Source organism: Polyergus mexicanus, unplaced genomic scaffold (assembly GCF_030449975.1).
Source record: "Polyergus mexicanus isolate NDT 795.1 unplaced genomic scaffold, iyPolMexi1.0 SCAF_9, whole genome shotgun sequence".
In the NCBI taxonomy this organism is placed as follows: domain Eukaryota; kingdom Metazoa; phylum Arthropoda; class Insecta; order Hymenoptera; family Formicidae; genus Polyergus; species Polyergus mexicanus.
Window position 1 is genome coordinate 7,618,907 of NW_027223329.1, and position 12,806 is coordinate 7,631,712.

At 33.3% G+C, this 12,806-nt stretch overlaps 1 protein-coding gene across 1 annotated transcript; it reads left to right on the forward strand.

Moving 5' to 3' along the window:
* Window positions 1-265: 265 nt before the first annotated feature.
* LOC138936316 (monocarboxylate transporter 12) lies at window positions 266-11,046 on the forward strand. The gene is made up of 5 exons (XM_070301618.1): window positions 266-756; window positions 6,777-7,051; window positions 7,433-7,559; window positions 7,833-8,012; window positions 9,229-11,046. Exons 1-5 carry the CDS (start codon window positions 728-730, stop codon window positions 10,493-10,495), a joined length of 1,878 nt encoding a protein of 625 aa, XP_070157719.1. The 5' UTR covers window positions 266-727; the 3' UTR covers window positions 10,496-11,046.
* The last annotated feature ends 1,760 nt before the right edge of the window (window positions 11,047-12,806 follow it).

Genomic DNA, 12,806 nt, shown 5'->3' on the forward strand with positions numbered 1-12,806 from the left:
TTTTATTTCGAAAATGCATGGCTTGCATATTGTTGAAGGTATATTCGCCAAATATTCTTGGGATCTGATATTCTGTGCATAAAGTAATTTGTGGTCTAGTGTTCTTTGGAAGTCGACAAGTACCGCGACGTAGCGCGATGGTGGGAGCCGAGCAAGCGGTGGTTGTGCGTGCAGCGGAAGAAATCTCCCACCCTCTCGGTGATCGCGCGCTGGATCACGCTGCTCGACCTGTCTCCACCTTATATTCTCTTCGCGGTATACCGGGAGCACTTCTGTGTGGTAGTTGAGTTAAAAGTCGGCATTGCCAGCCAGCCAGCCAACCAGCCAGCCAGTCAGTCAGCTAGTTAGCCAGCCAGTCCACCAAGCGGTCAACTCGAAGAAAACAATTCTTACGTACGCACCATACGTGGTGCACACACCAGTCTTATAATGGCGAGGCGCGGTGACCGTTTCGGTACGATAAAAGTCGAGGGCAGCCTTCGGGTGTTCTTGCGCCGGTTCGAGAAGAGCTGAGAAAAAAAAAGAAGAGGGAGAGGAACGGGTTCTCCAGTGCCAGTGTGCAGTCTAGTCGAAGACACAGGATGATAGCGAACATCCGATGAGCATCCTGCTTCCCGTTGCCTTCCTGCCAAAGAAAGAATCAGAGAAAGAGAGAACGAACACCTTCGCGGGTGATTGAGCTTACCGCCACCTCCATCCTTCCTCCACCACCGCGTGAGAAGAAGAGATGCCGAAACGAGAGGAAATGTCTACCAGGTCAGTGCGCAATTATTGTTATTGTCTTCGGATAAAAGTTGGTTCGCCGAATCATTGTTGATCAATCACTTTTAGATTGTTTCAATGTAGAATCTGAAATATATACTAGTTATTAGTCTTGAGAATTATTTCAACAACTTAAACTCATATTATAAAGCACACATACATATGTATAAATAAATATAAAAATTAAAAAGAAATCATAATACATAATATATATATATATATATATTTTTTTTTTTACGGACTATTCTCCGTATCTTATATTCATTGTTTCTGACTTGTTTTACTTAAATAAAGTATTATAAATCAATTTTTTCTTTCCTGCATTAAATATTATTTAATTGAGATAGAGAGAGTATATAATTTAGTATATGTTATATTTAAAATAATAAAAAGAAATATATTTTCCAAAATACACATTTGCTTTTTTCGTGTATTACTTTGGAAATGCTCTGAGATCATAAAATATTTTTATTAGCAGACTTAAATTCAAAGAGTATCAAGAAAAGATATTAAGATACAACGCTAAAAAGAATATGTTAAATTTGATTGAAAAGAGAAGACACAAAAAGATGATGTTAGATCTGTTGACTAGGATCATTAGAGCATAATAATCTTATGTATCGCGTGTCTTTCCTCGCGTCATGCAATCTTATATATACTTGATTTGTAGAACCTAGATAGAAACATATATATTCGTAAATATATATTATATTTTATGCAGATTATATATATATATATATTGTTGTAAGCTGCTATTACATTTCCGTTCTATGCTTGAAAAATGAATATGCGTAGTATGTGTGCAAGGTATATATAAACTCCAATATATATAATTTTTTTTTTGCATTCCGCATAGTGGAAGAAGCTTTCTGGAAATTATCTGAAACATTGCTTAGATTTTAGTTTAGCTAGATCTCTCCGCAATTGCAAGATTGCAATAAATAGTTGAAGCAGAAAATGCAAGAAAGAACAAAGAGCAAACTGTTCGGTTTGTAGTGACGCTGCGAAACCAATTAATAGCTTTATTTAAACGCGTCGCGAACGTAGCATGCATCTTTGAACTTTGCCAAAAACAATTATTTAGAATCGAAATGTCACGTATTTCTCTATATCTTTGTATGCTTAGCTGTTATATATATATATATATATATATATATAATATAAAGTCTATATATAATTATATATGTCGGTTTTCCTTAAAATGAAAATAGTCTGAAAATTCCTCTCTCATCGTTTTTTCTCTAATCAGTAACAAAGCAGGAAGAATATACGAGATATGCAATTGATCGTTTACAAAGGATAGATACCGGTTAAGACTCTCCATGTATGTATGTGTATTTCACATCTATCTGTTACTTTCGTATCGGAACATGTTTCACCTTTCGGATTTTATTTACGAATATTACATTCATCGTAATGCTTCAAGGGGATTGAATATTAACGAGTCATTTGTTAGTTATTGCCCGCGCTATGTTATGTACGCTACGGCGACAGAGAGCCTTAAAGTCACAAGTATATGAGATGCTTGATCCGATACTTATGCTTATGAAACTCATAAAATGATATCAAATAAAATTTAAATGTAAAATTATTTAATGTCATAACGGTATATTTTTCCTATGAATGAATGCTGAGTTATATACGATATAAAGTATTTTGAGAGAATTCCTTACTATGCTGTAATAATCGCTGTTTATTGCTAAATAGGCAATTTACTTGTTAAATAATATTTTCCTTGCAACTATTTATATAAGAAAAACTTGTAACTTTTCTTATTATAAAATCTAATACGCATAAGATACACACATATAATATAGCGAGTAGAATGTAATGCATCATAAACAAACATAACTTTTTAATAATATATGAATTTTATAATGCATATATAAAAACAAATCATCTTTATAAATATAAAAAAAAAAATATTCTGTACTTAAAATCTTTTACTTATAATTTTCCATAGTAATTTGCTATAAAAATAATTAAAAAAATATGTTTATGATTGTGATGCAAACTCCAATCTCTCTATATATAAATAATCTTCTTATATTACTTTTTATATAAATAGAAATTATCATAGAGTCCGACCGAACCTTTGATTTCGGCTATCTTCGGCCAAAGATTACACTTTCGGCAAAACTATCGGCTTCGGCTAAAATCAGTTAGAAGGTTTTGCCGAAGTCGACGATTGAATCTATATAGGCGTGCGAGTGCGGCAGGTAAATGACAAATTACTGCTTGTTTAATTTCGTTACCCCGGTATTATCTTAAATCACAACTCCGCAAACACACACTAAATGAGAACAAACAAAAACACTATGTCAACTTAATAGCAAATGCATTCAGCTAAAAAGAAATCATTTCTCTTCTTTAGCATTATCAATATTTATCAGGCATTATATAATTCCTTCGGCTTTGATTTCGGCCAAAAAATTGACCTTCGGTCGGACTCTAATTATCAGTTTCTTATTAATGCCTCTTATTAAGCATGCAAAGATAGAATATACGACAACACCTAGTACTTGACATAGTTTTGAATAATTCTTCATTATTGAAGTCTATCACTATCGATTTAAAACTCGACTTAAACAAATAGCATCCAAGGTTACTAATATTTGATCTAACTAATTTGCTTAACAAACAGATTAGCGAGCAAAACAAGAAAATTAATTAGCCGGTTCCGATTTAAGGAGGGAAACTAGTGTAACGGCTAAAAAAAAAGAGACTATTTTTAAGGATTTTTTTTCTGGTAAATATTTTTTTTTTTTTTTTTCCCCGAATCACGTTTCATTAACATCTCACAAAGTACATAATTTGAATTACCTTTTGTGAAAAATTCTTGTTAAAAAATATTATTATTTATATAGCTACAATAGCCTTTAGTGTGAGCCGTCTTAAAAAAATGGGCGCACGCGTAGCGGACCAACGGAAGCTCTGGAAAAAAAAAAGAAAAAAAATTCATGCGTGCAACTGAAACTATTGTCTTATATTATATTTAAAAAAAAGACTTGTCTCTTTGGTTTCAGAGCTTTCGTTGCCCCGCTACGCGTGCGCCTGTTTTTTTTTTAAGGCGGCTCATACTATTGGCTATTATAGCTATAAATATTAATATTTTTTAACAAAAAATTTCACAAAAAATAGTTCAAATTATGTACTTTGTGATGTTAAGAACGCGATTTAAAAAAAAAAAACAATTATTTACCAGAAAAAAAAATCCTTAAAAGTAGCCATTCTTTTAGCTGTTGATTTTTTCCCCCTCAATAGATCTTTTTTCTTTTTTCCCAATAGCATAGCTAAATGCATTCCAGTTGGTTTGATTAAAGTATACACATAGAATTGATATTCGATTGGAACATCGAAAGATTCTTTAAGCGTTATGTTTTCCAAGTATACATTTGACATAATTTCTTGGCGACATTAATCTCTGAATATAATGTATGTAATGATACATTCACATTTAAACTTCCGGTTTTAAGAATGTATTAACAGAACCGATAATTTTTATTCACTTTTTGCGAAATAATGTACTTGACATAATCTCTTTGCGACATTAATCTCTAGCGCATGTAATGATACCTTTAAACTTCCGGCACTTACGAATGTATTAATAAATTATTAATACCGGTATTTTTATTCATATCGCAATATATGTATTTAAAAAAAAATATTTGGCATAATCCGTCACTCTCTAGGCATACACAAAATTATCAATTTTTTTATTATTAAAGATGAACCTTGGAAAAGAATCCGCTTTTCTTGCTTTGATATCTGTAAATGACATTTAAAGTACCTTTTTCAAAAATTTTTGGCCTTGTTCGTATCTTATTTGACAGGTCATTGTTATAACTTGTGGACATTGTTCATCGCTGAGAATACCGAGAAAGATCCGGGAAGAATCTTTGAATTTAAGCGATCAATTACGAGGCCAGTCAGCTCGCCACGCACCTTGTTGTCGATCGGCGCGCTCACAATCGCGTTCGAGCTTTTTACGCATCCGTAGTAAATGGAATCATTCATAATATCTAGGCGTGGTGTTTGCGAGCCATGTGTCTACTTGTTGCATAGTGTTAGCTGTGTAACCGTGTGGCCGATTACGGGACTTTTCTCACCGTTGCGTCGTACCATTGACGCCTCGTCTCGAAATAAAAGATGCAAATGCAGATGACCCTCGCGGCGCCGATTAATGAGATTATCTCCTTATTAAAAGAACTTGAAAAGATATGAACATCATTAAATATTTTTAAACTTTGCTTGAAATATCTGAAAACGTATTTTTGAAAAATTTATGAGCTTTTAGCTGTTCAAATGCGATAGAAAGCACTTTGTAATACATATTCTATATTTATAATAAAATATTGAGAAATCTGACGAGCATTCAACGATTTACTCTAAATCTATAGCTCATCAAAATTTAAGCGGAAGTTTAATAGAAACTTGACAAAGAGAGTAATAGAATTCTAGCAAAAATTTCTTCGACATTAATTCGTATTGTTAATCAAAATTATAGTTCATAAAATCACTAAAAGTTAACATATTTGATGTAAATAATTGTGAAATCAAAGACGAAAATATTTTCATGTAGTGAATACAATACTATTGGAAAAATATGTGTCGGATGGCGTCCACATACACGGTGCTATTAAATATCAATGTTTTTCGGTGGAATCCTATTAAACCTCCCTGTCAAACTTCCAATATACATTTACAGGCATTCTCGACAAAATTAACGGGCAAATATAAAAGTTCAAATCTAAAAGCCGCGTAATTCTAAATTAATAGCCGCGCGCTATGCGATTGTCGGATCGCGTGGTGAGTAACACGCCGAGTATCTATCAGGAACGAGTTGATACGCGACCGATGCGCGACAGAACATAATTTTTTCGTCATCGAGATGCTAATTAATACGACAAAGACACAAATCGAGCCGAGACGTCAATGTAAGTATCGCTAAGTATTTTATTTTTATCGTTTACTATATTTTCGTACTTTTGCATCGACGCGTTAAACACTGTAAAGACCATTTTAAAAGAGGATAAGAAAGAATTAAAATTGCTCGTTGATCTAAAAAAAAAAAAAAAAGGTTCAATAAAAAGATTCAGCTCTCTTAATCCCGAACGAATCGATATCTGATCAGAAGTTTACTTTTCGTTACTTAATATATCTTAAACTTCAACTTTTAATTCCGAGATTTCTTCCAAGGTAAAAGTTATGATGCTTGTTTTCTATTAAAACGAAGGATAGATACAGTAGTCTTATAAGAATCTTGTTTAACGACTTTCATCCTAGGTAGGTTTCCGATCTGTGCAGTGTTCCGTGATGTATAAGCAATCGTGATATTAATATGAAAATCTTAGATATACTCTCTCTTTCAAACGCGAGTAAAATAGTTTCTCAACTATATATATTCATCGCGTTTATAATTAGGAGAGAGCAAATTGCGAATAATACTTCGAACTCGTCGCACGTAGAGATGGTAGTTTTTCCCCAACGTATGCGGGTACGCGATCATGAATGGTAATGGGACACGTTTTACGTTACAATTCCAATGAACGCATATTCCAATGAAAATTGCACGTGCGTATTCCCGGTGCGTGCGCAGGTGACGCGTAAAATTATCGGTTGTACGCAACCGAGTGTGAAAAGAAAATCTTTCAGAGAAAAAAAACCGTGTGGCCGATAGTGCGAACAATCGCGCCAAAGAAATCTGTCTATCATTCCGCTACTTGAACATCATTAATTTTGTCATAAAAGAACACAAGAAAAACATGAAAAGAAAAAATGAATGAAACTTTTTCACGAAATTGGCGTTTCGTGCAAAGATAATAGGATAATCCCGTAAAATTCATTGAACGTCGTCGATTTCTTTATTGCGTTGTTATGAAACAGCGTAATCGTACGTCAAGGATATCATTGATCTATCCTTTTAATGCCGACAATAATACTCGTTTTACCTTCGCGCAGTAAGTGTCTATTATAATCCACACGTAACGATGCGATCCTTTAAATGTTCGCAGTCGAGAATCGCAGGGAACTTGCACGCAGTCTCATTGCGTCATGATAGAAAAAAGCATGTCGATGAGAAGGAAGGCGAGAAAAACGAAAATGATCCCGCCGGACGGTGGATGGGGCTGGGTGGTGCTTTTTTCCGCCCTCGTCGTCAACTTCCTTATACCGGGTACTGTCAAATCCTTCGGCGTGCTCTTTGTCGAGTTTCTACACGTCTTCAAGACATCCTCCACGGCGGCTTCCTGGATGCCGGCATTATGTTACTTTCTGTACAGCTCGTTAGGTAAATACAGCTCCGCAAGGGTATCTTAATCGCCGATTGAAATCCGTTTGGAGTTTTAATTTTTTTTTTTCCGATTCGCAAAGTGGTCGATGTATCGAATAACTTTTAATAGCGATCTAAAAAATATTTTCATTAGAATAACATTAATAATACACATTTTTATCATTTAATAAATAGAATTTTATATCTCTCTAATTATAAATTGTATTATTTTTTTCGATAAATTTCTAATTAATATATACAGGAAAATTTACCGAAATTCGAGATTAAATATAAAATTCCGCTATCGAGATAGAAATAAATATTGCGCAATATGTATCTCGCACTTTGTGCAAAATAATTTAATTGATAAATATAAAATATGTAAAATATTTTCTGCAGGTCCTTTATCTAGTATTCTATCGACCAAGTACTCCTATAGAACTGTGACTCTCATCGGAGGCACCTTCGCAGCCAGCGGGATGATGCTGAGCTACTTTGCCAATTCGGTTACTTATCTTTATGTCAGGTATGATGTTGCTGAGGATGCTGTTCGATTGACGTTTGAAGACACGACAAGCGAATAGACAAACATATGGCTATTAACAGTTCTAGTTTTAATATTAAGACATTGTGTAACATGGTCGATTATTAAGAAGAGCATTCGAGAGGACTTAAAATCTCCGCTTAAATGCATAGATAATATAAAGTGCTGCATAAAATCTTTCTCTGAATGATAAGAACTTAGAATTTTCATTTCGTAGCATTTTTCACAGAGACTTAACAATCTTTCTATACGCAGTTATGGACTTATGGTCGGGATCGGTGCTGGATTAACATTTCCACCGACGGTTTATATCGTTACGCAGTACTTCGAGAGGCTACGAGGGGTAGCGAACGGTTTATGCATTTCCGGCAGCGCGATTGGCACTATAGTGTTACCACCGTTACTGCAATATCTGCTGGATTGCTTCGGATACAGGTAATGTACTGGAAAAAAAAATTAAATGTACTCTCGATAATAATTATTTAAGAACAAACATATAAAGGGGTAATAAATATTAGAAGGATAAATATGAATTATTCAGATGTGTTCCTCTCCGCCCTGGTTCGAGAACAAGATATCTATTCTACGCTCCCACACACAAAAGACTTTATGCACAATTCCAACTGCTTTCGACGGGGCGGAAAGTAGATGTGCTTTGAAGCGGTTCGAGAATACACACGCCGAAGCGGCTTGGGAAGCAAGCACAAAAACCTTTCACAAACCTTCGCCGAAATCTTCGTTTCAAGAAAGGTCTCGCAATTTGGAGCCTCAATTTGGAAATTTTACTTTTTGCAATTTTCTACGCGTTTAACACGAACGATAAAAATTGCATGCTAAACTAGATATCCACACCATAATATTACGAAGTAAATATTATAATCTTGATATAACTATAAACTGAATTGCTTTTGCTTTCCAACCATAAGCATTTTTGCATCAGTAAATTATCGTATAATAAATAAATTTATATAAATAAATTATTCATGTCTATGCGTGTGTATGACAAAATTTTTTAAATTTTATACAGAGAATACGTAAGATAGATTTTCTTTTTTAATATGATACATATCTTGAAATATTGCAGATGTAACTATAAAAATAATATCTCAGAGTAAAAAAAATTATCAAAGCATAAAATAAAAATTTAAAAAAAATATACGATTGCATATCATCATATATAATTTGGTCATTTTTATATTGTAAAATAATATTAATAATAATAAAAGAGACATTTTTTAAATCAGAATTGTAAATAAACTGTTCTTTTTTCGAACCGTTCCAGAGCGCTTCGAATCGCGTGTATGGTTCTTAAGAAAATTTTATAATGCAATAATAATATTATAACTGAATATTTTCAGTCACAATCTCTCATTTGGCAATGTGCTTTTGTTAATAAAATACCTAAAAAAAAGTTTTATAAATTTAATTTATGTAATATATATTTTTTGTATGTATTTAATTTTTTTCAAATATATATTGATAGAAAATTAAACAAATAATTCTCCCGAAAAGTTATAATTGCAGTATTTCTTATTTTTGAGACGTCCCGTCAAATAATTAGTATAAACTTTTAATTAAAATGCAGCATAATTCTTAAAAATAAAGTTAATTATATATCTTACTTAAATTAGATTTTCTTATCATATTCCAGAGGAGCGGTACTCATTATGGGCGGAATCACGCTGAACACGCTAGTCTGCGGTTTGCTCTACCATCCGGTCGAACAGCATATGAAAATCATATATCTAGACGAAGGCATTGATAATGAAGCGCTGACTCTCGATGAATCTATCGACGGAAAACAAATGCCGGCTGAAAAAACAGGAAGTGATTTAAAATACGATTCAAGTCTTCAAACTGCTTATAATAACGACAAGTTCTCGGATCTTTCTCATAATGTGGTGCTGGAGTCAATTAATGAAAAAGCATCTTATGACTCTGAGAAGAACGATCGGAGAACTGACACAATTCTTAGATTACGATCTGATGTCTTTAATGAGAATATGATCTCTCGAACGCGGGATGAGATTTCGCAAGAGGATATTGCGAACGAAATTTGCTTGACAACCCGTCCAAGTCTCGCGAAGAAAGATGAGGACGATTTGGATGATACGCAAAATTCACCGCGACAAGACAGCACTATTGTCGAAGAAAACTGCAAATTACAGTTCGATTCTTCAAAAATCGCGGACAATTCCAAGGATAATAAGGATGATAATAAGAAGTGTGCAGAAGAATCTAAACAGGATGATATGTGCTCAAAATCGGCAAAAACATCGGTGGAGAAGCTCGATAAGTCCGAAAAGATACGTTTCTTCGACCTGAGCGTGTTGAAGGATCCTATTTATTTGGTGATCCTGATTTCCAACACCACGTCGGCCATCAGTAATACGAATTTCATGATATTGTTGCCGTCTTATGCGATCGCCGAAGGTTTCGACAAGCATTCGTCGGCTTTGCTTCTGTCGATAGTCTCCGCATTGGACCTAGTCGGCAGGATCAGCGGCGCATCTCTGTCCGACATCGACTTTGTCCCGAAATATTATTACTTCGTGGGCGGACTCGGTACCAGTGGAATCGCCCTGGCATTGCTACCTATGGCGACCAGTTATGCTATGCTATCTTTCTTCTGTGGTCTCTTCGGCCTATCTTCGGGCATGTACATCGGCATCACAACGGTCATTCTGGCAGATATGCTGGGAACTGAGAAGCTCAGCTCGTCTTACGGAATATCGTTGTTCGTTAATGGTGTTCTGCAACTCGTCGGGCCGCCCGTATGCGGAGTTATTTTCGAGAATGTGCTCTCGTATAAGCCCATTTTTCTAGCCTTCGGAATCATCTTGATTCTGGGCACCGCGCTCTGGGCGGCGGTACCGATCATTAAAAGAAACAGTAAAAAGAATCTAGAAGCAATGTAAAGTTTTATCGACGCTTCGAGCAAGGTTTTGATGAATCGAAATAAGCGAAGTATCATAAAAGACTTTTTTGGACCACAGTCACACAGAATCTTTTTAGAATTTTATATTCTGAAAGAAATTCAAGTGTTCTTAGATACATGAAATAACGAACGTTTGAATTCATTGCATCTAGCAAATTTGATATATATATTTCTTGAAATATATATTCTAAGAGGAGAATCTTTAGAAAAATTTTCATATGATATATTAACTTTGATATCGATGAATCTCCAACTTTCATGTGTATATAATTATTTGCACAAAAGATATTTATCACAACAAATATTCTGCGATTCATGCCATTATTACTTAAGATTATTAGGTGAAAACTATAATGTAATGAAGGCTTGTATAAACTGAATAGCTACTAAAACTGCTACTAAACTGCTAAAAATAGTACAATTTTTATATTCTATCAATTATATGTTGCTCGAAATAAAATAAATTTTATCTCTTAAAGAATTATATATTAAACATTGTAACTATTTTTTCACTGAATAGCGATTATTAAATCGGCGTGATATATAAAATTATAACATTTAGAGATACTCTAAAATTTTTTTAAAGTGTATATGTGTCTCTTCTTATTACATCTCCTGATTTCTCCTGATTTCTACAAGCCTCTTCTACATATATATCAAGCAACTATTATTTATAGCCTTACATAAGTTTACTATTGTTGAAAATAACATACTGCCAGTAACAAAATAATATCATTAACAGAATTATCTGTAAATTTACTTTAGAATAAAGAGATACGAAACATATCAGGAGTTGGCGTAAATAAGAACATATATATATATATATATATATATATATATATATATATATATATATATATATATATATATGTTGTAAGAGTTCTCCGTTAGACAACTTCGTGCCAAAGCGATCAGGAAAGTTTCTAGTGGTTTAAACCGCGTTAACACTTAGTCAGACGTGCGTCAATTATAAATCATATGGATATTCGATTATACTAAACGTTGAATAGTTGAGATATATACCTAACGATATAATGCAACCATAACTAATGTAGTTATAGACTATGTGGGGCCATAACTTATATACGGGCACATAACTTATATATATGGTTTAATACCTAAATAGATAGACTGAAATACTTTCCCTCTCTCTCTCTCTTCACAAAGATCTTATCTGCAGTGAAACCTTCATTAATTGGACTTTAAAAGCCTTAAATATAACTTGAAATCTGTGAAGCATTCTTCATTCTACGGTTTCTAAATATTCTTTGCTTAATATAATATCCAGATTCATACATCTATACGTTCTGCATCTAACAAATCTTTTTTTACATTACAATTTGTTTCATCACAGTGTTCCTGAAACGACAAGGAATTGAAAATTTCAACAGGAAACTGGCAGAATGCTGAATATATTTAGAGATAACGTAACTTGCGTTACAATAGCGTCTAGTATAAGAAAATAGAGAATAAAGAATGCTAACTTTTGACAGGAATAAATTTTTTTGGAGTATTTTTTTTCTTAGCGACAAAACGCTTTTATTTTCCGAATATACTATCGTTTGTGTATTTAAATGAGCGATGATGATTTTTATTTGCATAATATAGATTAATTGAAAAGTATCGAGGTAAAAATAATTCCAGATAAAAAGAGCCTGTAATTATTTCTATGGAAGATGTCAATGCAAGAGCGACAAGAAATTATATTAAATGAGATAAAGAAGAAAATAACAGAGAGAAAGAGAGAGAAGAGAATATTAAGTAATAAATACCTTTTTTCTAATTTAATTTTATTGTAATCCACTTAGTTCTAGGACTTTTCTGACATAAGTTTTGTGTATATCGAATGCGAATATAGCGACTCGAGGAAAACTAAGGATGAGAACAATGGAATGAGATATCTCTTATAAATAATCTTCTTCAAAATTTCGGCAATGCTGAGATTAGTTGTGTAGAGCTGTAGAGCCATGTATGCAAAATATATTTCTATACATGTATGTGCGTATCTTTTGCTCAATTCTCCCTTGTTTGATTTGTTGAAGATAATACATATCCCCTCCAACTATACTAACTATATAATTAATTAACGTTATACTATATGTATTTTTCTAACATTCCTAGTTCTTCAGTTCAGCTTTATTTACATGCATTGTGTACACTGTTAAATTGCTCAAAAGTATATATACTGTAATGTGGGATAAGTTTTATAATAAAAAAAAAAATATATATATATATATATATATAACAAAAGATATACTTCCCGCAAACAGCAATATTTTATAAACTTGAAA

Coding starts and splice junctions, on each gene's coding strand:
- LOC138936316 (XM_070301618.1), top strand. CDS start 728: ATGCCGAAACGAGAGGAAATGTCTACCAG. Junction 7,052..7,432: donor CTTTCTGTACAGCTCGTTAG/GTAAATACAGCT, acceptor TATTTTCTGCAG/GTCCTTTATCTAGTATTCTA. Junction 7,560..7,832: donor GTTACTTATCTTTATGTCAG/GTATGATGTTGC, acceptor TTCTATACGCAG/TTATGGACTTATGGTCGGGA.